A 23,866-nucleotide genomic window follows, 5' to 3' on the forward strand; every position below is an offset into this window, starting at 1 on the left:
GTGGTTAACCTAAAAGAGGTGGATTTCCCTGCTTGGTCCCTGCTCTGTCGTGCAGGCAGCTGTACACCACAGAGCACTGCCCACTGAAGTGACTCACAGGGATCTGCAGACTCATTTCCTGTGAAAGCTGTGGTCTCTTTGCTTATAGACTGGCTTATAGGCCCTCAGACTTCCAGCTCTTGGAGGTACTCTACTGGATCTGAGGTCTGATACTCTCTAGTATAAGTTTTGCCATCTGGTCCATTGGGGTCTCTAACCCAATCCTTCCTCATCTGTAAATGAATAATATACATATAAATTTGCAGCCACTTGATCAGTGGCCTCCTGTGTATGTTTTACATGTTGAATGTTAACTCCTCTTCTAGAATTACAGCATGTATCAAAAATGAATGTGAAATCACAGATTTGCCAGCATCTTTTATGTTTCTTTCATAAATCTGAACCGAAATACGGTGCTGACCAGTAGCCAGCCTCAGAGACATTAAACTCTCTTGATGCAGATATTCTTAAATTGCTAGCTTTCAGGGATTCATTCCAGAGAGCACACTCCCTCTGCTGTCTGGGAGGGTGTTCCTGCCAGCCCTCAGGCCATCTTCTAAGACACGTGCAGCAGCAGTGATAGTTGGTGTGCGTGGAGTGGGTGTGCAAGCCATGGAGGAGGTTTTGGTGAAAACAAAATGCCGTGATGTGTTGACACACAGGGATTTTGCTTAGCATTGTTAACATTGCACAAGGCTGTTGGTACGCAGACCTCAGCCTTCTCAGAAAACCCTCAGAAGCAATGTAGGTAACAGTATTCTGTTTTGGGTTTTGCCAGGTGCCCTGCCTTGTTAGTGGTTGGTGACAACTCTCCTGCCGTGGAAGCAGTGGTACGTACACATGAACACTTTCCTCGCACAACATTAAACCCAGAGAACACTTAGCAAACCAGTCTTACCCAGCAGTGCTTCCACCTTGCCCAGAACTGGCCACAAAAACTCTCTCTTTGTCCAAAGCTCTTTGTTTGCCCTCCCAGCTGTTGAGAATTGTCAGCCATTGGTGGGAGAGCTGAGGCTGGGGAGACCTGACAGCCCTGCAGGGTAGCTCTGGTTTGAAGGGGGCAGGATCTGAGTCCTTGTGCCCCATGTGTCTTGCTTAGCAAGTATTACATACCCCTTTCAGGAACTTGTGCCTTTCCCTGAGATCTGCCAGGGTGCTGCCTGGAGTTCAGTTTTCAATTCATGAATTGCTGTTCTCTTGCTGTTGTACTGAGGCTACGTGAGGTTTAGAAAGAAGCTGTGTGACTCTGTTGTAGAGAGTAACATAGAGCTCTGCAAGAACACCGTGTCACAGGGAAACTAACAGCCTGTAGCTTCTCCTTCCTGTTGTTATCTGCAGACACCAATAACCACTTCCCTCCCAGCGCAATTACTAATGTGGCATGGCCCAGTGCTGGGGGGTTGTAGTGCCCTTCAGCAGGTGACCTTAGGGAGGCCAGGGGCCTACGGACAAGAGAAGTTTCCTTAAGGAACTTGGAAGAATGTAGGAATTTTCTAAAGCAGTAGCTCAGACCTGAGAGCTGTGCATGGGGAACTGCTGCAGAGCTTTCTCCAGTCATGGCCTCCTGCCTTTTCACCAGTCTGGAATGTACAGAAATCAGAGAGTTCTCAAAGTTTTGACTTTGCTGGGATAATATCCCTGAGGATTCTCATTGCCTCCCAGCTGCAGCTGGAAGAGGGGATAGGGTCTTCTGGATCTCCTGCTCTAGGGCTGCTTTTCCTAGAGGTACCACCTATTTGCTGTTTACAGCAGGACTACAGAGAAGAGGTGGCCGTGGCCTCCTTGCCTGGCTGGGGAATTGTGATCTCCCTCCATGCTGCACAGTACAGAAGTCTGTTTCTCTCCCAGTCTTGCTGTCAGAGCATAGGGGAATCGGGTTTTGGGGATGCATTCCTATTAATTCACATCCCTGTCTCTCACAACAGTGATGTTCTGTTGCCACAAGGTCCACTTGGATTAGAAGACCTGCCTTTCCTCCCTGCATTGCCATTCATTGTTCCTTTCCTACTTGCTATCTGCTTTCTTGGTCAGTCCTTTCTGGCCCTGGCTCCCACTGCTGAAGAAAGTTGTTACCTCTGGTGGTACATCTGCCCCACATTTTTCATCTGACTCATCGAGTTTTCTGTGTTATATCATGTACCTCTTTCCTCCTTTTATTTCAGGTTGAATGCAATTCACGTCTTGACCCAACCAAATCTACCCTTCTGAAGGTGAGTGCTAGGCCAGAATCATTCCAGCCTGCACAAGACATGGGTTTTTTTTGCAGAGTCAGCTCCACTTAGGTGATTGCCTTCCATGCATTTAGCTTTAGGAGGTTTCTGGACAATCACTTAGAGCTGTGTCCTTCTCCTGTGTGGAGGCAGACTCAGGAGAAGAGTTTGTCATCAGGGGTTCCTTGCTTTATGGCCAGCTCTCTGTTATCTTCACCTGAGAAGTGATCTAATGAGATCTAGTGAGAATTAGCAGAGGTGTCCTGCCTCGACCCTGCTCAGTGCCAGGAACATCACCCCTTTTTGTAGCTTTCTACCAGTCCACCTCATCTTCACCTATGGTTCCCCAGTGTGCAGTGTGTATAGAATTGTAATGCACCAGATGTGGGAAGAGCGGCAGGAGGAGCTGGGCAGATGCTGGGTTACTCCTGGGCTTCTGGAATATGGGCTGAGGTTGCTCGTTAGAGCGGCATCCAGGATGCTGGGTTTCTTCAGCAGCAAGCCCCCAGAAGACATACCACCGGGTCTTGCTTTGGCTTTAAAGAAGAAATGATAAAAAAAAGTGGCTAGTGTCACAGTGCAGCCTGATGGGGTGGGCATTGCTGGCCCAGGCCTGCAGTTGACCTCCTGGGGTGGGACGAAGACTCAGCCTCCTTTTGTTTCCCCTTGCAGATGGCTGACTGCGGGGGACTGCCCCAGGTGGTTCAGGTGAGAAACACCTCCCAGCTTTTCCATGGGATTTGATTTGTACAAAGCCCCTTGCTCTGCTCACACTAATGCCACGCTTTCTGTTTCCACAGCCTGGCAAGCTGACTGAAGCCTTCAAGTACTTTGTGCAGGGAATGGGCTACAGTAAGTGGCAAACACAATTTTCTGGCTTGGAGCAGGTTTATTGTGAGGGGAACTCAGCCTTTCTGGTCCATCTGAGCCCATTGGCATCTGTGTCCGCACTCATAAGCTAGTGTGGTTGCCAGGACATCCATCCATGCTGGAAAATCAATTGGGTGCTAATGAGTTAGCAAACCAGTGTTGTTCCCTGACGTGTGTTTAACCCACACCGCCCTTTTTGGTTGGTTACTGGTGTTGATAAAATGTTGTAAATCCATGTTTGTCACAGCTAAGGGAAGTGTGCTTGCAAGGACAGTAAATCTTCAGAAATCTTCTGTGCCACCTTCTCCAAAGGGGAAAGAGTTAGCACAGCCTCATGCTTGTGATGGGTACTTGAGAGTTCTGCCCTGTGGCTCCTGCGTGTGTGTGGAGATAGAGACATCGTGTCGTGAGTGTGTCAGGCTGAGACCTCACTTGCCCTCAGTACTCCAGAGACTGAGGACTTCAGGAGAAGAGCTTCTTGGTGCAGTAAATCTGTCTCCATTGCAGGCCCCTTGGCACAGCTCTGCCTTGTCTGCCAGGGGCCAGGGCTAGCAGGTCCCTTTTGTTGATGGTAGACCTTCAAAACCTGGAGTTACAGGATGGTCAGTTCCCGTGGCTGAATAACCACTGAGCATGGGCACTGTGATACTCCTAATGGCCTCCATGTGGCCAGAGATTCTTCGCCAGCTCATGGGTGTCAGGGCTCAAAGAGAGCTGTCCTTTTGTTTAGTGCTGTGGATAGCTGGCATGAGCGTACTGGGACAGTCTTGTTCTCCGAGCCTGTCCAGAAGAGCCTGACCCTTTAGGGGAAGGTGCAGTGTGAGAAGGGTCCGTTAATCTCACAAGCCTGAGAACATTTCCATGTTCAAGTCTCCTGTGCTCCTAGTGCTAGTAGAGTCAGCAACTGCTGTCATCAGAGTGGGGATGTCATCAGGACTTTGGGAGTCAGATCTCTTGCCAACAGGATGTGTAGCACAGGGGAAGGATGAGTGGTCATTTCGTACTTCTGGAATTTGTAGCTAGTCCCAGGGCTGTTTCACCAGCTTTGGTTGGCAAGACTGCATGGGAGTGCTGAGTGTGGGCCAGCAGGTCCTACCGTCAGAGCAGAGCAATAGCTCAGCAGCTTGTCACCTCTAGAGCTGCACAGACCAACTCTTCAACAGCTTTTAGTGTTTCTTCTGCACGGTGGTTGAAACAGTTGGACCTACCCATGCTGACACTGCAGGTGGAAAGTAAAGCCTTGCTTGTAGTTGGCATCTGATGATATCAACTCAAGGAAAGACGAGAATTTCTGTTCAGTATTCAGAGCTGCAGGGTATACTGCAGTTTCCCCACCTCAGGAAAATTTTGTCTCTATTGAGCAGTTGTGTGTTCAACAGTGGGGAGGTGAGGTCACCAAGTACATTGCAGCTTCCAGCTAGCATAATTGGAGAGCTTGGGCCAGGTAGGTTTTTGAGTTGCATCTCCCCAGGATGCTCATTAGCAGCTGTTTTCTGAAATAACGGGAGCTTACAGCATAGTGTGTGAGCTGGGAGTGGAAGGGAAAGCAGCTGGGGATCCCAGGAGCAGCGCAGCTGGTAGTCACGCTCTGCAACTAATTGGCTCTTTCCTGTATTCATCCCTTTCCTTGTCTCGTGTTGTTTCCAGTCCCTTATGTGCAGCTCAGCCACCTAAGCACTGAGTCAGGTACCTTCAACTGTGCATCTGCCTTGGCCCAAGTCTGTGTACTGAGTTGAATGATTCTTCGGGTGCATTGCTCCGTCTCAGCATGTCCTGCTGGCCTGCTCTGGGCTAGGCTGACCCATTGTACAACGTGTTTGCTATGGTTTTTCACCTTTCATTTGTATTTTGTTGATTGTTGCATGATTTCAGTTCTGTGGTTTTCTAGAGTGACAAGACTGACTTTCAAAAGGTCACTTGTACAACAGCTGCCTTGGTTTGCACACACTCACCGTGACTGCACCTGCAAATGATCAGTTACACTTCTGGCATTTGCTCACCTTGGACCTTTTGAAATTGGGCCTTAAACATCTTGCTTTAGACGTGCAAAGACTTAATTTTGGCAGTGAAGAGTGAGTTTTCTTCTTGAGGGTATAGCTCTTTCTGTGCTTACCCAGCAACACATTCTTGGGTGACCATGGTATTTGCTCTGAGCCTGTGAACTTCCTGCTTTTCTAAGTCCTGCTCTTGTTCTCTCTTGCAGTGCCGGCAGCTAGTATGACCAGGCTGATGCGCTCACGTACTCACTCCTCATCTAGTGTGGGCTCTGGGGAGAGCGTCCGCAGCCGGTCTCATGCCAGCAACCATGGTGAAGGCAGTGCTGGAACCCCAGATGGAATTGATCTCCAGGATGCACCTCAAACCATGGAAGTCTCCTGTTAAGCAGGAGTCCCTCTTCTGGATTCAGACAATTCCACTCGCCCCCACTGAACCCACTCAGAATATAGCATTTCATACAATGTGGCATTAACTGTTCTAACTTGTGCATGCCCATCTGAGCTCCCACCTCCTTAGTAGTCTGTATTTGGCATTACTTTGGTCCTTTCTGTATGCCCTTGGTATCAGAGCCTCTTTACAGCCCGTTTAACATTCTGCAGTCGTAGTAAATCACATTACTGTACATGCTGATACCATCTCCTGTCTGTGCTGTATATCAATTCAGATGACAGCCATTGTCTCCCCTGTTCATTTATATATAATTTCTGTGGCTTTGTGAGGTTTTAGAATTGCTTTCTAGTTGTGCTTCTGCTAAAGGACCCTTGTGGTGCAGTTGGAATGCCATCTGTGGGACACGGGAAAGCAAGACCACGATGATGTGACGCTCAAGGCACTGGAGGCAGAGTTGTGCCTGCAGCGCGGAGCCCACCAGGAGGTCTTTGTGTTCCCAGGACTCGTGGCATGCCAAGCAGCTGTGGGAAAACCAACAGTCAGAAATACTGTTGTGGTCTCGTCTCTTTATGTCTGTTAAGAAGGAGCAGAGTGATTTCTTAGCTGAGCCTCATGAAAGGGCAAAGCAATTAGCAAGTGAATGTACACTAACCGAGGTGCACTATTCATCAGAATACAAGGGATTAAACTGCAGCAGCTCTGGCTTCCAGGCTGCCCCCACTGAGCCGCCTGCCCCTCCTGCAGGGGAGCTGAGTGCAGTTAACACGTAGTTGCTGTTCTGCCCTGGCACAGGGGGAATCTTTAGCATCAAGTAGGTTGTGAAATGGGCAGCAGTGCTCCTTGCCATCCAGAGATCCCCAGATCTCCCGCACTGCCGATTCTGCCCCTCAGTGCTGCCATCCTCAGGCAGGGTGTCTGCACAGGGACTTCGCTGAGCCTCAGGAACAGCAGTGAATGTCAGTGACTGCTGTGGGCCGTGTTCATGTGACTCAGGCCAGCAGTTGAGCAGTGAATGCCTTTGTGCAGGTACTGTTTATTGTCTTTGTGGAATTCACAATCCTGATGCCTTTTTATGTCTGTCTGGGTCACAGAGAGCAGGAAGAAAATGCCTGCTGTGTGCCAGGGTCTGGCTGTTAAGGAGAGAAAAGGGATGAGCGGTCAGGATACTGCAGGTCTTGACAGACGAGCAAAACATCCGTACTTACCAGCTGAGCAGTCCTGGCTCACTGGGAGCCAGCTGCTCCGAGGGTCACGCTCATGTTCTGCTCCATTTCAGGTAGGGAATGGGACCGGGAGGCTCTGCCTGAGGGGGACTTTGTACCAGTTATTAAATAAAGCTATAAATGATTTCGTTGTTACCCTGTGTGCTCATGTAGTTTCTCTTGGCAGGCCCTGCGCTGCAGCCGGCTCTGCCACTTGTGGCCTTCCCTGTGAGAGGCAAAGCCCTTCCCTGGAAGGGCAACCTTCTGGGGGAGTCCTCGGGCAGGAGCTGTCTGGGGGCATCACTGTGGGCTTGTGCCTGAGTGCAGAAAGGAACTTCCAGCTCTGACTGAGCTTCCAGCCAATGGTTTGCCACCAAGAGTTGCCTCCAAAGGCAGCAAGTACCAGGAGATGTGAGCCCTGCTGAGCAGCAGTTCTGCTGCCAGGACAAAGCAGAGGCTGCTGCGGAGCGCAGTGTAAGCTCTGCTCGCTCTGTAACGATGCGCGTGTCCAGCCGGGTGCGAACGGAGCAGCGCTGAGCGGCCGCTGCTTAACAGCCATTCATCTTCTGCCTCTCAGATCCAGTTTCTGCTCTCAAGATGACAGTCAGCTTGTGCTCACGGAAAGTGTCTGGGGCTGAGAAGTGGTGAAGCTGTTGGTCGCGGGTTAGTCCTGGCGCTGCGGTCCTGGCCGGGGGTGGGCTCCGGTTCATACCTGGGGAACTCCCGCTGAAATGAAATGTTTTCAGAAATGCAAACTGAAAGGTGGGAAATGGGAAGAACCGGCCGGCAGGGTCAGCGTAAGGTCAGGTCTGGGGAGGGCAGGAGCATATGGCAGGCTGAGCCCTTGGGTGCCGGGTGAAATTAATTAATGACTGCTAATTGCAAGTGCTGAGTGTGTTCAGAAGAGTTGTGTGCAGCAGGGTGTCACTGCCGGCTGCACCGAGGGCAGCGGCACGTACAAGTGATTCCTCCCCAAGTTCCTTTATGAAAATACAGAGACAGAGCAAAAGGAACGCAAACACAACACTGAAGTGGCAATGAAATGAGTTAGAGGAAATAACCCCGCCGCGGGGCAGGTGCGTGCTGGGCAGCACGCTGCTGGTGGGCCAGGAGCCCAGGAGAGCAAACATGAGGTTTTGGCAATTTGAAAGAGATGAGGAAGAAGGGAGTTCTGTTGCCGTGGCGGTTCAAGGGCACCAGCGAGGTTTGCTTTGCAGCACGGCTCTGGCCGGAGTGCCGCGTGCCCTGCAGCAGCGCAGGGTCGGCCTCGCTGAGCTCGGCTCTGCCGGAGGTTCCGCAGGGCTGGGTGGTGGAACTCAGCCCGTGCTGCCTCGCCCTGCGCTGCTGGGTGCTGCTGCAGCGTGCTCCTTGCTGGGGGCAGCTGGGAGGCGGTGGAGCTGAGCTCTCCGCAGGGTGGATGGTGCCTTGGCAGGCTCCATCTCAGCAGTGGGCGCTTTCCTTGTTCAGCTCTGAGAGTGCTGCAGCCCCAACCAGTGAGGTGGGGAAGGATGCCCGTCCCTGGAGGCTTTCGAGGCAGAGCAGTGACACTGGCGATGGCTTCAAGGAGGAAGTTGGAGTGACCACAGAGGCTTCTTCCCCCCAACACATCTGTTATCTTAACTCCTGAAGCAAGTGACAGAGCTGGGTGGCTGCGTGCTTTGTGCCGAGCCCTTCCCCTCTGCTGGACCTGAGCCTCCAAAGCGATCCCGGGTCGCGGCTCGTGCTGCACCGGGGCTGACCCGTGGGTCCCGCTCTGCCTCCTCCTCCCTCTTTGTCACAGGACCCAGAGGGGCCACGCGCTGCTTCAGCAGCAGCTGCCGCACCGGCTCAGCCCTCAGCTCGGCCCCGTGTGCTGCTGCCGGGGCTGCACCAGCGCTGACCGAGCGGAGCCGAGCGGCCCAAACCCCAAATCCCGAACCCTTCCGCCGGCGCGAGGCCGAGCGGCGGCTGCTTTCGTATATGTGCCGTTCTTTTTCCGTGCGCACTTCACACGGACACGGTGGTTTGCGATTGACCAGAAACCGTCAGAGCAGCGCAGGCAGCGGCAGGATGTGAGCGCAGCAGCGCGGCCGGGGGCAGGGAGCGGCGCCGGGGCTGCGGGCGCTGCTGGGTCTGCGGGCGCTGTCTGCGCTACGGCGAAGCGTTGCAGCCGCTCCTGCTCACAGAGCCCCGGCGGCACCGCGCGGCCCTGGGCCCGGACGGCTGCGTCCCCGGTGTCCCCGGCGGCAGCTGCCGGCCCCTCCCGCACACCCGCACACCCCGGGGCTGTCCCGCGCCCCGCGCCCGGCGCCGAGGCCGCCCCACGGTCTGCGCTGCGCGGCGGTGCCGAGCGAAAAGGAGAACCGCGCTGCGCTGCACGCGGCACAGGAAGCGCCGCAGCCCGCAGGTGCCTCGGCAGCGCCCGGCCCTGTCGCCTCGCACCGCGGCGGTGCGCGGCCGGGAGCGGCCCCGCGCCCAAACCCACCGCGGCGAAGGACCCCGGGACGCTCGGTGCCTGCCCGGCCCTGAGGAACGCGGTGCGATGGCGGCGGTGAGCGGCAGGTGGGTGGGGTGGCCCCTGGTGGGTGACAGCGGGAACCGGGGGCTCAGCCCGCGGGGTCGGGTCACGCGCAGCTTCGGCCGTGCCTCGCCAGGGGCGGGGAGCCCGCGTGTAGTGCTGCAGACGGAGGGGGGGGCTCACGGCCCGCTGGCGGCTCCGGGTGCCCCACGTCCCGGCGGATTCCAGGACGGGGTGAGGAGGCAGCGCTGAGCGCTGAGCGCAGCCCCGCGCGGGGCCGTGAGCTGCCCGTCCCCCTGGGGCCGTCCCGGGGCCGAGGCCGTTTCCTCGAAGGGCTCCCAGGGGAGCTCAGCCCCGGCCCGGGGCTCCGCGTGCCCCGCCTGGCTCGGAGCCGCTGTGCCGGGGATGCGCCGCTCTGGGATGGGAGCCCGCAGCCCTCAGCCCTCAGCCCTGAGCCCGATGTGGGCACCGTGGGGCGCGTGGCTGTGGGTCCCCTCTGCCTTCTGCCACGGACCGTCCTTCCCTTCCAGCCGGTGGGGCCCGCAGGCGGTGACCGGGGCTGCGCGCTGACCCCGCAGTGCGGCGAGGGATGGGGAGCCTGCCCAGCCGGGAGAAGTCGCTCGGCGCCGCACCGTTGGCCTCCATCCCCGCGCCGTCCCCGCTGCCCGCACAGGCGGGTGAGTGCTCGGCCTCCGGCGGCGTCCCCCCGCCCACGTGGCCCTCCCGGGCTCTGAGCCCCGCGCTGTTCCCCGCAGCCCCGGGCGGATTCCTGGCTCTGGCCCTGTGTGACTTCCCCTCCGGCGCGGGGGCAGCCGCTGTGCTGAGGATGGGCGAGCAGCTCCGCGTCCTCTCTGAGTAAGTCCCACACCGAGCGGGCGCTGCTGGCACCCGTCCCCGTGGCCGTGGGGATCCCCTCCCCCCCCCGCCGCAGGACATCGCGTCCCCCTTCCCCGCAGGGATGGGGAGTGGTGGCTGGTGGCATCCCAGGCGTCCGGCAAGGAGTGCCTCGTCCCCAGCAGCTGCGTGGCCAAAGTGCGGCACAGGTGGGTGCCAGCCCAGGGGGGCATAGGGGACAGAGCTGGGACACCCCAAACTCGTGGACTGTCCCGAGGCCAAAACCCGGCCGCTGTACCGGGGCCTCCAGGCACACTGCTGGCATTGGAGCTGAGCTCAGGGATGTGCCAACAGTGTCCCCACCCCTCTCCCCCACGCCTGGGGCCCGGTGCCACACGGCCCACAGGCGTTTCTGCAGGGCCACCTGCCGGCCCCTGTCCCCATCCCCCGGGACAGGAGGTGCCGCAGCCCTGCCACCACCACCCGCTGCCGTGCAGGTGGCTGTACGAGGGCGTCAGCCGGGAGAAAGCGGAGGAGCTGCTGCTGCAGCCGGGCAACCACAGCGGAGCCTTCCTGATCCGAGAGAGCCAGACCCGGAGAGGTGAGCGCGGCCCCACAACCCTGGGGGTTTGGGACAGGCAGCTGCAGGGTGAGTGGGAGCGGGCGCAGGAGGCAGGACCCGTGGGATGGCGTGGGACAGGACAGGGCAGCAGCATCCAGCGGTGCCATTGCATTCAGGGCAGAGCTAAGACCCTGAGAATCCCCCAGAACTCGTGCACGGTGCTGCCAGGGCCCATCCCCACGCCCCCTCCTCTGTGTCAGGAATTTCCCTGCCCCTCCACGCTGCGTGCGAAGGGCCAGGCCCAGAATGGGGCTGCTCCACCACCACACCTGGTGGCACTGGGGTGCCCCCCGCAGCCGCTTCCTGCTGCCGCTGCTCTGCTCCGTGCTGAGCCTCTTCCTCCACCGAGGGGCCTCAACGAACCAACAAAACGGCTTCCTGCAGCTGCTGGTTAAGTGGAGAGGCTCAGCCTCAGAGACGAAACGGGCCCTGCTCATGGCACAGAGCCCCACAGCAACCATGAGGGGCCCCCGCTGGGTACCCCCGGGACTGGGCCCTTCTCCTGGCAGCTCCGCCATGCTGCGCTGTCATCGCTGTCATCCTGGTGCTGCAGCAGCTTTGGGCAGGGAAAACCTGTCGGTGCCCATCCTGGGACTCCTGTGTCCCCGAGGTGGGATGTCGATGGCACGGGGCTGGCACCGGGCTGCCGGCAGCTGTGGGGGTGCTCCCACTGATAAAAGTGAGGCTGTCAGAGCTGGAGGCCGAGCGGGGCCTCAGGCAGCTCACCCCACCGCACCCCACGTCCCTGCAGGCGGCTTCTCACTGTCGGTGCGGCGCGCTGAGCTCGCCTCGTGGGATGCGGTCACACACTACCGCATCCACCGCCTGGAGAACGGCTGGCTCTACATCTCACCCCGCCTCACCTTCCCCAGCCTGCACGACCTCGTGGACCACTACAGCGGTAAGGAGCACCAGAGGTCAGCCCGGGGCCAGCGCTGGCCATGGGTGCCCGCGGGTTGGGTGCAGCACCACGCTGACACTGCTGTCCCCCACGCAGAGTGCGGGGAGGGTCTGTGCTGCACCCTCAGGGAACCCTGCACCATGGAGGTGGCAAAGGCAGTACCAGCCCCGGTCCGGCCCGCCGTGGTGAAGAAGCGAACGATCAACTGGGACAAGATTGACAGGTGGGGATGGCTGTGGGGACCGTGGTCCCCCTGGGGCCAGGCGTTGCTCGCTGACCACCCCGTCTGCCCCGCAGCTCCGTCCTGCTCTCAGAGGCCGTGCCACCATCAGGGGAGGAGGAGGAAGACTCCCCCATCAGCCTGGGCCTGCGGGAAGCCATCAGCTCCTACCTGCTGCTGACGGATGGCTCGGTCCCAGAGATGGGGCCCACAGGGAAGGGAGCAAAGAGCAGCTGAGAGCACGGCCCCCCCAGCCACAGCCCCCAGGATGGGCACCCGGGCCTGCTCACAGCCGGGGCCCACAGCCCCTCCAGCACCCACACCCACCGCCTCAGGACACATCAGGGCCCCCCTCCCAGCCCCAGCACTCCCCACTGTGGGCTGCTGGGCCCTGAGCAATGCTCAGAAGGCAGAGGCCATGGCGCTGCAGTGAGGGCACGGCAGTAGCCGTGCTGCCTGGCAGCGGTACAGTTGCTGCAAGAGCTGGAGCAGGGCCCAGAGCTGCAGGCTGAGCCTGGGCAGAGGCACAGCCCCACAGCTCCAGGTCCTGTGCACATCGGGCTCCGTGCGGGACAAAGCCTGGGCCCCCAGAGCCCCCTTGGCCTGAAGGAGCATCCCTGCCCTGCAGCAGCGGCAGGAAGCTGCCCTTACCTCACCCCATAGAGATGGGTTTAAAGCTTTAACTCATCCATTAAACAGGATCTTCCAGGACACACAGCAACAGCTGCTTGTAATGTCTTAATTAAGGGCACGTCCTTTATAAGGGTGGTAACTACACGCACCACCGTGCTGGGGCACACGGAGCAGCCCCGCAGCTCGGGCAGCCTTTGGTGTAACCAAAGTTCTACGGGAGGACAGACCCAACTCGAGAACTGGGCAGGAGCAGGGACAGCTCAGCAGCATCACGTCCAGCCCCCAGCAGCAGTGTAAACAGATCGGGACAGTGCCACAGCCGGCAGCAGCCCCTCACAGCCCAGCGCACAGCAGCAGCACAGAGCCTGGAAACCTCCGCTCTTCCCTTTCTGAGCTCGCAGCAGCAGCACCCGACCCATTTCCTGCCCTGGCCCTGCTCGACTCTCTCCGTTTTTACGTCTTGCTGCCGGGCTCTGGCCCCCCAGCGCACTCTCTCGGTTCCCCAGGTGCAGCCATGGGTGGGGGCTGCCCCAAGGTCCTGCTCAGCTCCCCCCCTCCCCCCCTTCTGCTGCCGCGGTGAGAGGTTTTAACCCCACCCACCCCACCAGGTTTTAAATACCTAAAGGGAACTTTTCAGGAGGGGCTGTGTTATGGCACTGCTCGTCACTCGTACAGCAGCGTCAGGTTCTCCAGACGCGATGAGATTTGAGTGGTTTTGACCACAGACACAAGTCCAAAGTTATTTTATTGAATCGTTAATTGAAAGAGACTTCACTAATACTTAACCAACAAAAACCTATTTATTTTTTCCAAACACCAAGATACAGAAGTTTTCAAGTTTTGCAAATATTGCTCCAAAGCAAAATTCTATATACAGCGCCCTCAGTTCTAATAGTGCATAAACAAAGACGAATGTGTATCCACAGTGCAATGTTTGCTCATTTCATCAAGGCTCCACGCTGCATTCACTTACCAGTGATTTGAAGAACAAAAAAGTGACATGCTAGACCAAGCGGCTGGCCCAGGCTACGAAATAACAATGTGGAAACTCACAGAAACAGGGACAAAATGAATCCAAAGCACAATAAAGAACCTTTCCCGAACATGAGAAATGCTAGTCTAGTTTAAATAAATACTTTCAGTCTTTACCTGCAAGGGCTTCTTCCCTAGCTCCGCTACAGGAAAACCAGCCTCCAGGATCGGTCGCCCCACTCCCCATCAGAACAGTCCTCTCTCCCATCTCCTAAGTACTGCCCTGAGCACAAACTAACTGGTGAAGCCAAACCTTAAAATGAATCCACAAGAAGCAGCTGCTGGGAAGAAGCTCGCCTCCAAGGAGAACGGTCAGCTCAGGAACTGCTCCCACGCCCCGGGCCCCCACACACAGCCGTGGGGCCGCAGCGATGCCCATCCCAGCAGACCTCATGGGAACGCCTGCTGCAGGTTTCAGCCAGGGCTCCCCTTCCCGGCCCTCCTGCCCTGACAGCCCCACGCCCTCGCAGCCACCCGGAGCCCTCCTGCCGGCGCTGTGCTGCCGGACTGGGCCCGCTGCCCGCCCTACAGGCTGGGAGCTGGGGGTCACCAGCAGGAGCGAGACACGGTGCAACGCCGCGGTCACCTTCAGAGGGTGAAGTGGGACCTCAATACCACGTAATCTTTATTCTGAGTTACAGGAAGTTCACTTTCCTGCTGTACGTACGTTGTACTCATTATATACCAATTCGTATTATGAAACGGAGAGACTAATTATTCCCTGAAACGACTCTTTGCACAAAGCTGTAGTGACTACCTAGAGAAGCCCTATTACTTCATCTTCTGCAGGAACTGATTAAAACATTCCGCGTGTAGACAACGTTAAGTTAAAAATACCCAAGCTATTGTAGGAGTTTATATAGTAAACCATCACTGTTCGCAGCAAACGAGCAGGACAGGCTCACGGTACGGCTCCGGCCTTCCTACCAGCGCCACGTGCCAAGCCCACCCTCAGCTCCCTCAGGACGCCCTCTCCGTGGAAAAACACCTTCACCACTTCCTATGGTGACCCCAGCTGCGTTAGGGAAGGAAAGCGAAGGCGCGGCCGCTGCCGACAGCGCGACGATGAACCGCGCTCCAGCACAGCGCCGCTGCAAGGAGGGCTGCACAGCACAGCTGAATTCAGGCACCTTCACCTCGCCCTCACGAAGTAATAAAACCAGGAAATTAAAACAAGGTATAAAAGGGAACTCGTCAACGTACACCGTTAATAACCCACTCGCTGCCTGTCAGGACAGTACCTCATGCATAGATCTCGAGGCTTTATTTACACAAATAGAAAATAAACTGATTCCCAAAACCACACATTCATAGCAAGTCTTTACAATGAACACGTTCCGAGCGTTGAAAAAAGCCTACGTTTCAAGATAGAACCGGAATGGCAATTACCAACAAATGGGAGAAGAGCACACGACGCCCGCGGCAGCGCTCGTCCCGCTGCAGAGCTGCTGGTGGCACCGCCCCACGGCACGGAGCCCTGCCCCAGCGCCACGTGGGCGACAGGGTCAGTACTGACAACCAGCATTCGTCCTGGAAGGAAGCGCGATCCACCCTGAGCTCCTGCTGCGCCACTCGCCGTGACAGGAGCGGGGCTGGGCCGCTGTTACTTGCAGCCCTCCATGTCACAGCCGATAGTTTACAGCTGGACGTTCATACTGTCTAGGTCTGAAAACTGTTATAACATTTCCTAATGATTAAATACCGTGTGCTATTACGCATAAACCAGAAGGAGTAAAACATGACACAAGTCACTGAAACTATGCAAAGTTATTTACAACCTCTGTCAACTGAACATTTTTGGCTCTTAGAACTCTGTTCTTCAGTGGCACAATTTTAGTCAATTTAATGATGAAGTCTACCGCCTCAATGAGCAACTTGTAAGGAGTGAAAATTTAGGTATAATTTAATCAACCGACACCCAACCTTTGAAGACAACAGTATTAACCTCTTCCATATTGTTACAATTGCCCAGTAAACCCCAAATTATGATAAAATAACCTTTTGGCTGTTCTTCGAACGGCGCTTCTTCACAAATCCCTGAAGTCAATCTGCATCACATGCAACCAGCATGCTAATTTCACTTAAATACACAGAGCTGTTCACGCCAGATGCTCCAACTTCGCGCTTGGTAACAGTCCCCAGCATTCTCCAGTCTCACGTTGAGCAGCAGAGCGCGATCTGCTGCACTTTGCCGAGGTCCGTTATCAGCTGCTTTATGCAGTGCTTGAGCTGCGGGAGGCGAGCGAGCGGTTCTGGCGGCTCCAGCTCCCCCGTGTAATCCAGCCAGCTCTCCAGCACTGCCAAGGAAACAAACGGGAGCTCTGTCAGTTCCCAGATAGAGCGCTCTGAGCCACAGAACAAGTGCTTTACGTTGTTCGTGAGTCTTGAGAAAGGTAGGCTAAGATGGAACGCGCTGCCTGAGAGAGAGCAGGAAGCGAGGCTCCTCCTATCCATCGTTAGAAAAGCTTTTGGTACAAAGTGACAATTCACATTTAAGGGAAATTTTAAAGGAAAAAAACAGATGTTCCCAAGAGAAAGCAGAGAAGGAAAACTCAGGACTAGATACACCAGCACGTGGTGCTAGGAAGATGGTACTATTGGAATGCCTCAAGATCGGATTTTAAAAGAACAGACTGGTAATACAAAGCATTGGCAATCTCTGAGGCAATCAGCTCCAGCGCAGGCACCTTCTGCAGGGAAGCAGGGGACGTGGTGTGCAAGGGGGTTCTGAAATGACAGGGCACCCAGGGCAGGAGGGGTTGGAAGCCATGGCACAATTAGAAAACTTCGACCTAACTGCCATCACAGGAACGCAGTGGGACAAACCGCACAACTGGAGCGCGAAGACCAAGGGCTAAAGGTTTACAGAAGAGAAAGGCAGGGCAGGAGGGGTGACGGAGCTGCCCTCTATGCTATGAGGTGGACAGGCTGCAGAGAGCTGCCTCTGAGGAACAGCCATGCTCCGGTGAAGAGTCTGTGGGTTAAAAACCATGGACCTGAACAAAGGTTCTGGTGGCTGGGTTTACTACGGGTACCCGATCAGACAGAGCCTGTGGATGAGGCCTTCTTGCTCCAGCTACAAAAGCCATCACACTTTCGCAGTCTCTCATCCCAATGAGAGACTTCAACCACCTGGTGCCTCTGCTGAAAAGCAGCACAGCACACTGCAAGCAACCCAGGAGACTCCTGGAGTATTGCACAGACCAACCAGCACTGAAGCACTACTAGATCAGGTGCTCGCCAATGCAGAAGAAATCATTAGAGGGGCTCAGACTGGAGTTGGTCTGGGCTGCAGCGACCATGGCATAGCGGAGTTCAAGATCTCAAGGAATATGGGTGTGGCAAAAAGTAAAGACAGGGCCCTGAACTTCAGAAGATCCAGCTTCCAGCTGTTTAAAGAATTATTGGATGAGATCCCCTGGGAAGCTGTCCTCAGGGACAGACGGACAGAGCAGAGCTGGCATCTCTTAAGGATGCCTGCCTGAGAGCACAAGAGCTCTCCATTCCCCAGTGTAAGGAATCAGACAGAGGAAGCAGGAAACCAGCATGGCTGAGCAGGGACGTGCTGCTCAAAGCGAGGGCTAAGAAAGAAATCACAGACAGTGGAAGCAGGGGTGTGTGCTGGGCAGAGCACAGGGTTGCTGTCCAGATGTGCAGAGATAGGATGAGGAAAGCCAAGGCACAGATGGAACTGCACTTGGTAAGGGATGTGAAAAACAGCAAGATGGTACACTGGTCAGAAGAGAAAGGCCAAAGACAGCGTATCCCCCCTACTGCCACCCCCCAGTAAAAGAGAAGGGAGAACCAGCTACAGTAAACCAGGAGAACGCTGAGGCACTCTGAGTTCTTTGCCTCAGTCTTCCCTGGCAGTCAGAATTCCCACACCTCTTGCGTCTCTGAAACTCTAGGAGGGGGCTGAAGCAGCAAAATCCCTCCTATTACATGAGAAGAGCAAGTTCAAGACTGCCTCATCAGATTCAACATGTACAAGCCTATGGGGCTGGACTCATGCATGCTGCAATTCCAAAGGCCTGGAGCTGCCCAAGCCTGGCTGCATGGGGCCATGGCAGCTTGATCTGGTGGGAGGCTGCCAGCCCCACAGCGGGGTAGGGCTGGGGGGCTGCAAGGGCCCTTCCAACCCAAACCATTCTATGATTCCATGAACTGAATAAAGGAAAATGAGGATGAAATCTCAAAGCATAAACAGCAGACGTCATTCCTGCTCTAAGCTTCTCAGCGGGAAACAAGAACCTGACATATTGAGAACTCATGCCATGAGGTACTGCAACCATCAGAGAGGCAGTTACATCGAACTATGTCTCAGAAGATGGAGCAGCATCACAGAGGGAAACAAATGCCTGCTCATTTCCTTGGCCAGGTGGAAGACAAGACATGCCTGTCAAGAGAACACGCAGCAGGCGCTGCCACTAACAAGATCACAGGCTAGATTCATGCAAGGGCAAAGTCTGCCACAGAACTGGTGGGCACTGCCCAACCAGCAACACATCCAGCCCTCGGGCAAGGAAATTCCTGGTCAGAGTAGCAGCACCAAGCGGCCCTACAGCCTAGCAGCAGATACAAGAAGCCCAACTCTTCTGAACTCAAGTACCTTCATTTATGAAAGTGTAATTATAGGCCTGATCTTCGTTACCCAAAAGATTTCTTCAGTTCAGTAAGGTACTGAGGGGCTGAACAACTACAAGAGAAGGACAGTCAGACAGCCAGCAAGCAAAATGATTATTCTGGCTTGCTTAAGTTAATACCTGAAGGGCAGTTCTCTGTAACTAGCCAAATCTCTAGTGACACTTAAGTAAAGAATTTTGAAGAGATCCAAAAAAAGATAAGAGCCTTGTGCAGTGAAGAGGCTGTATAGAAGAGGCTGAAACAGCCAGAAGTCCCAAAGAACAGCGAAGCTCAGAAACACAGAAGCGCTATGGAAAATGACAACAAACAACAAGAAGATAAGAAAGGTGTTGCACTGCATCATCTGATGCAAGTATTCAGAGAGATGATGCAGTCAGGACTTTTTTATGTGAATTAAATCCTTCATGGTATTAATTTGATCTTCAATTTTGTTTTAAAACCCTCCAAGCACCAGGAGCATGCCTGCTCTCTATTACTAAATGCAGTACATCCTACTGCTTCATGCTGATCACTCTGTAGGTCTGCAGAAGTAAAATGGAAGCCAGCATGTTTTGAACAGCAGTATTACTTCAGTAGGACAATATGCAGTTATTTTTTGAAACAGAAAAATGCTACCTACCATCTAGCTCCTTCTCAATGAAATCCATTCTGTGTATGACTTCATCCTGCAGAGATTCCACGTGAGCTAAAAGATTAAGCTGCCACTGCAGCTGTGAGTTCACAACTCCTTCTTTGTCCTTTTCCAGCAGTTTCATTTCAATAGCTTCCTCCGCAGAAGCTTTCTTAGACGCAGGCTCTCTTACCTAGCAGAAATACAGATGTCAATATTTGTAACAGTGATGTAGAAATGGTGAGGCAGACTGTTTATCCCCACAGTGACCCAAGCTAATGGCTTAGCAAATCTTAGGCTAGCAGGCAACAGGGAAGAGATAGTACACAAATGTGAAGGCAGTTTGGGCAAAAGCACCTAAATACAGATCAGTAACAGACCCCTAAAATAAAAAAAATCTAATAGAACAGAGGATTAGAGAAGAAGGAAGAGTTTCAAAAGCAACGTTGTTTTCATAGTTATTTTGCCAAGAGCTCGCCTCTGCAGCTTCTCCAGCACCTTATTCTGGGAAGATAACACTGACCTGTAAATTTTACCCACAGCTCACTCCCCACAAACCTCCAGCTGGAAGGTACTGCACTTAATCTGTGCATCCAGGAGAACATTACAAATTTTCCTTTAAACACAACAGTAACCAACCAAAGAGCAAGCTGTGCCACACTGAGGAGTGGCTCATCCTGAAGGAATCTAATCTCAATTCTACTATAAGTTTAATCAAAGCATCTAGAAGACTTATAAAACTTAACTGCACTGTGCCAGCAGATTGTACTTCCCATACTTTCTTCCACCATTTTTCAGAAACATGACAGGATTTAGAGAAAGACTCCTAAGAGATTAAAACACTGAAACACATGCCTTTCTGGGGAATGAAAAGCCATCTCAATGGATTCGACAGAGAAATCAGAAAGAACATAATTTATGTGTTCTTTTGCATGAAATAAAAGCTAAACAGCATTCTCATCCAGAAAAAAGGGAGGTCAGTAGCTCCCTGAGGCTTTCCAACATTTGTCAGTTTGTATTTCATGACTTGACACCACCTAACAGAAGCTGATCTGCACACTGCAATGTAGAAAGAGAGGCCTCTGCTGCAAGTTTGCCAGACTGATGGAGCTGAAATTGAGAACCAATCATTAAGAGGAAAAAACTAGAGTGCTTCAGTAGGAAAAAACTGAACTACTCGGTGAGGACTACTCTTAACCATTAGTTCAGGTTACTTATTTACATGTTGCCTGAAGAATGTGGAATCAATTTAATTAATGTAACTATTAAAAGCAATGCGGGAACAAGCTGATAACAACCAAAAGCTGGAATAGCAGTGTATTTGAGAGTATCATACGTGCTTGCCCTGCTCTCTCCCTAGTGTTTATCTGTACTACTTAAACCAGACAAGTAAAGAGCAACAAAGTGCTGGCAGACCACAGTGCACATTGCACACTGTACAGATGATTTAAAACCCTAAAGTTGACCTTTGGGATGAAATGGTGAAGGTGATCGTGTCTATTATTTAAACATGCACCGGCAACCTAAATTTAACATTAGGACAGGAAAAAATAAACACAAATAAATTAAATACCATTAAAAGGGCTAATGAGTTTTGCACTTCGCCAGGCAAACACATTCCCTCTGCAGAGAGGGTTGTTTTAATATAAATACCTTGGAGTAATTGTGTTTGGATTCATTTTCCATTTTACATATTTCTCGGTCCAGATTCCAACCGAGCCTCTCCGACAGGACGTCATCCCCATTTTCCCTTATTCTATTTACGCCGTCATCCATGGCTGAACCTCTCGTTTCCACCACCAACCTCTGCTCTATAGCAGGGTAGTAGGCCCGAGGTTTCTGGTAACAGTGTTCGCTTGTGATGTAAGATTCCTCCACAGAAGGAATGGCTGAGGGTTTCTCAGCTGTCCCATTCCAAGTTCTATAACTCGCCATCTCCTCTCTGCAGCAGTTTTCTTCGATGTGAATGATGTGTTTTGTATGGATTTTTTCATCCACTGTAATGTGCTTCCACGGATGACACCAGAGCTTTAGGTCAGGATGTTCTTTACTTCTGTTCAAACATGAAAGAAGTAGTCAAACATCCACCAAATTCAAACTTAAAATGACTAAGTATGCTGTATTACCATGTAAAGAAAGCAAGCAAGAACATTTGCATTATTACACACTTTAGCCATCAGTATCAATGAAAACACCAAAATATGCTGAAATAATGTAATTTCCCTGACCTCCAACATGCATTATCCTACAGTGCTCTGTTAGGTTCATTATTCTCATGTCTCTAACATGGCACACGAGCCAAGCGTTGGCATTAAGGAAAAAATGAAGATACACTGCAAAGGTGTGAATATAAAATTTCACCAATGCTGCTGCCCTCAAGGGTGGGGATTTGCCTCATTATTTATAATTCGTTAACAGCATTAACCCATTTTCATGGGGACACTTTTAGTAGTATTTTAAACAGGTAGGTCAAGTACACTGGAACTAAAATATATTCACTAATATAAAGTGTATTTCTATACCAGTAAAGCCCTCCAACCACTCACTTTCAGATTTTTGCCTGCCGTTCCCCCCAAATAAGCTTGAGAATTGAATCCACTGATTTTATATTACCCTCTAATAACAACAGTTGCAGACTTGGAGTAGTGTAGTAGTACTTCATTATTTCCTTTACACCTAACTTCCCTTTAAGCCCCCTTGGGATTACTGGGAGAAGTACTGCCTGCTACGCCAACACGTCACAGTCCCCACCAGCCGCCCTTTATTAAAATTCTGATTTTCCTTGCTTTCAAAATGACTAATATGGAATCTCTCTTGAAAGTTTTTTATTTCAGCATCAGGGACAATTACAGCTATCCAATTACTACAGGGATATAACAAACAAAATTCATTTGTTGTCACAGCCTTGGTGAGGTATCCTGAACGCACTTCCAGAAAAGGCAAAGCCAAGTGCTCACTCACCAGAGCTTTCTGCTCCAGCTCCAGACATTCTACACCTAAAGGAGTTCTTCGCTGAGCAAAGCAGCAAGGGACCCTTTGCGCAAGACTTCCTTAGTGCTAGGACATGACAAGGCAGCTCCACAAGTGAGGACACTCCCATGCTGGATGCCTGAGCACCCTTCTGACTCCTGCCTTCTGAGGGCTGGTGCTCCCTCCCCCTGCACCAAACCTGGCACATCGCCTGTGATCCCATGGGACCTCCTTGAAATACCGAGCAACACCCTTGTGACTGTGAGATCATTTCTCTCCCAGATCGCAGATCTGCAGCAGCAATACAACCATTCTTCTAATTCAGTAACTTTTTTTTAAAACCCACTTTGATTTACGCAATGATCAAAAAAATGGGGCAGCAGTCTTCAACAAGGAACACACCATCTTTAAGGGAACCAGGCCATCATAACAACTGCAGGGCGGCAGAGAAAAAATGAATGAAGCCTGTAACAACCATCACATACCTGTCCAGTGCTCCGGACCGTAAAACTAGACAAATGTCAACTGACAACTGAAAATCAGTCTAAAGTGTTGTTATTTAAGAAGGAAAGGCTTAAGGACTGGTCTTAGGATGTTTATGTTCCAGTCACCCCCAAGAAAAAGGTACTTTCAGATCTGACTTAAGGACACCTCTGTGGAAAAGCAAGATCTTGTGTTACAATTGGCACCTTCTTGCTTTGAGCATTCCAAACACTGCCACTGCCACCACTGCAACACCACAGATAAATTTAAGGGGAAAAAAAGACTAAAAGAGAGCTGGAAACACTCAAAGCTTCATTTTCCAAACAGTTGCTGTTGTGCAAATTATCAATGAATAAATTATAAATGTTATTCAACCAATTTGAAACTGCTGGATGAGGATTAGAAAAAAATTCTCAGTCATCAGAACCAAGGGTGACCTTAAACAGAAAGGTATTGATTTCTACAGGGATTATGGAAAACATTAGTGCTGTTTTTTTCTTTTGTTTCTAGTGTACCATGTTTGCACAGAATTGAGCTACTACAGGTTGTTGAAGGTCCAACTGTTCTTCCTCTACACAGCAACCAATTATGCTAAAAAAAAAGAGAGAGATTATTTCTACTAAGAAAGCTAAGATTTAAAATTTCTGGATAGAGCAGGCAAACGTTGTAAGAATATCACCATGGTTATACACCGATGCTCTAATCGCTGCTGCTCTATTTAGGTGCTTTAGGAGAAGCTGCTGTTAGTTTTCTTCATATCTTCCCAGCTTTTCTTCACAGTCAGTTTACACTCCCCACCACACTTTTCCAAGACAACATTAACAATTCAAACTACAATGACAAATATCTGCAGAGAAACACAAAATTAAGTCCAAATTTCTTGTTATTTTTCTACTACTTGAAATCTAATTCATGCTGAGAACATGTCAACTGATACTTAAATACTGCTTACTTTAATATGCTCATCTTCAGCTGCAGTCCATGCAGTACTTCTATCACTCTCTGCACATCGCCAAGAAGCTGATGAGTGGCTACTATCTTCTTGGCATTCTGGTGGGAGTAATTTTCTTCCAAGAACGCTAAGCCATGCATGTGGCCATTACTTAACCACTCCTTCTCATACCAGTACTTTAAGCTGGACCTCTGACCTAAAGCAACAGTAATGAGGGTGTTAAAATGCAACATTAACTATGGCATGTTAACATTACTGGTAGTAACTCCAGTTATTTGTCTTGCAACAGCTTACTAGCTCTTATCAATAACACTACTAACGATCTTATGATAGCAGACAAAACTTTGGAGACATGAAGAACTTGCAAGTGGGAAGCGAGATGGTACCTTGGTCAAGAAAATCTCAGCCCAGCTGTAAAAGCCAGGGGCATTGAAACCCCAATTCTCACATCAGCAAGTGCAGCTGATGCCCAGAGAAATGCGTGACTGTAGCAGAGTATCACACCTTCTGGTAACCATGATTATAACTAAAGCTAGCCTGGATACAGCTCTGCAGACAGAAATGCCCCGAGAGACAACCACTCTTTCTATACGCGTTTCATGCACTTATTAACACGGTCACTCAAATGTAAATTTTAAAGGAATCACTGATGTGCTGATGAAGAATTTGCCCATATTAAACTATTAATAATGTTAATTCCAGCTTAAGAGGTCAGAATATTAACAACAGCTGAAATGAAATTGTTAAATGGTAAATGCA

General features: G+C 52.1%; 3 protein-coding genes across 13 annotated transcripts in view; 2 read left to right on the plus strand and 1 right to left on the minus strand.

Annotated features, from left to right (window-relative positions):
* The window catches only part of NDRG3 (NDRG family member 3), a 47,896-nt gene extending 41,031 nt beyond the window's left edge, over nucleotides 1–6,865 (plus strand). For both annotated transcript variants that reach the window (XM_021417069.1, XM_021417068.1), the window contains exons 12-16: nucleotides 818–869; nucleotides 2,202–2,249; nucleotides 2,922–2,957; nucleotides 3,050–3,101; nucleotides 5,323–6,865. In XM_021417069.1, the coding sequence (XP_021272744.1) occupies nucleotides 818–869; nucleotides 2,202–2,249; nucleotides 2,922–2,957; nucleotides 3,050–3,101; nucleotides 5,323–5,501 (367 nt within the window). In that variant the 3' untranslated portion in view covers nucleotides 5,502–6,865. The remainder of the gene's footprint in view (nucleotides 1–817; nucleotides 870–2,201; nucleotides 2,250–2,921; nucleotides 2,958–3,049; nucleotides 3,102–5,322) is intronic.
* Nucleotides 9,123–13,458, plus strand: SLA2 (Src like adaptor 2). 2 transcript variants are annotated; one of them, XM_021417070.1, is made up of 8 exons: nucleotides 9,123–9,250; nucleotides 9,737–9,883; nucleotides 9,962–10,061; nucleotides 10,163–10,249; nucleotides 10,538–10,641; nucleotides 11,414–11,563; nucleotides 11,660–11,786; nucleotides 11,861–13,458. In XM_021417070.1, the coding sequence occupies exons 2-8, from the start codon at nucleotides 9,796–9,798 to the stop codon at nucleotides 12,018–12,020; spliced, it is 816 nt and encodes a 271-aa protein (XP_021272745.1). In that variant the 5' UTR covers nucleotides 9,123–9,250; nucleotides 9,737–9,795; the 3' UTR covers nucleotides 12,021–13,458. The 2 variants fall into 2 exon arrangements, with proteins under 2 accessions (XP_021272745.1, XP_021272746.1); XM_021417071.1 differs by lacking the exon at nucleotides 10,163–10,249.
* Nucleotides 13,198–23,866, minus strand: part of PHF20 (PHD finger protein 20) — a 67,755-nt gene continuing 57,086 nt past the window's right edge. For 8 of the 9 annotated variants that reach the window (XM_021417062.1, XM_021417066.1, XM_021417065.1 and 5 more), the window contains 4 exons: nucleotides 23,108–23,303; nucleotides 20,356–20,755; nucleotides 18,712–18,895; nucleotides 13,198–15,745 (listed from right to left, as the gene is read on the minus strand). In XM_021417062.1, the coding sequence (XP_021272737.1) occupies nucleotides 15,603–15,745; nucleotides 18,712–18,895; nucleotides 20,356–20,755; nucleotides 23,108–23,303 (923 nt within the window). In that variant the 3' untranslated portion in view covers nucleotides 13,198–15,602. The other variant, XM_021417067.1, reaches the window with a different exon arrangement.

This window comes from Numida meleagris, chromosome 19 (genome assembly GCF_002078875.1).
Source record: "Numida meleagris isolate 19003 breed g44 Domestic line chromosome 19, NumMel1.0, whole genome shotgun sequence".
NCBI lineage: Eukaryota > Metazoa > Chordata > Aves > Galliformes > Numididae > Numida > Numida meleagris.

Excerpts from the sequence above, each read along its gene's own strand:
- SLA2 (XM_021417070.1), top strand. The coding sequence starts at position 9,796 with ATGGGGAGCCTGCCCAGCCGGGAGAAGTCGCTCGGCGCCGCACCGTTG. Across the intron at positions 10,642-11,413 it reads AGAGAGCCAGACCCGGAGAG|GCGGCTTCTCACTGTCGGTG; the intron begins GTGAGCGCGGCC and ends ACGTCCCTGCAG. Across the intron at positions 11,564-11,659 it reads CCTCGTGGACCACTACAGCG|AGTGCGGGGAGGGTCTGTGC; the intron begins GTAAGGAGCACC and ends TCCCCCACGCAG.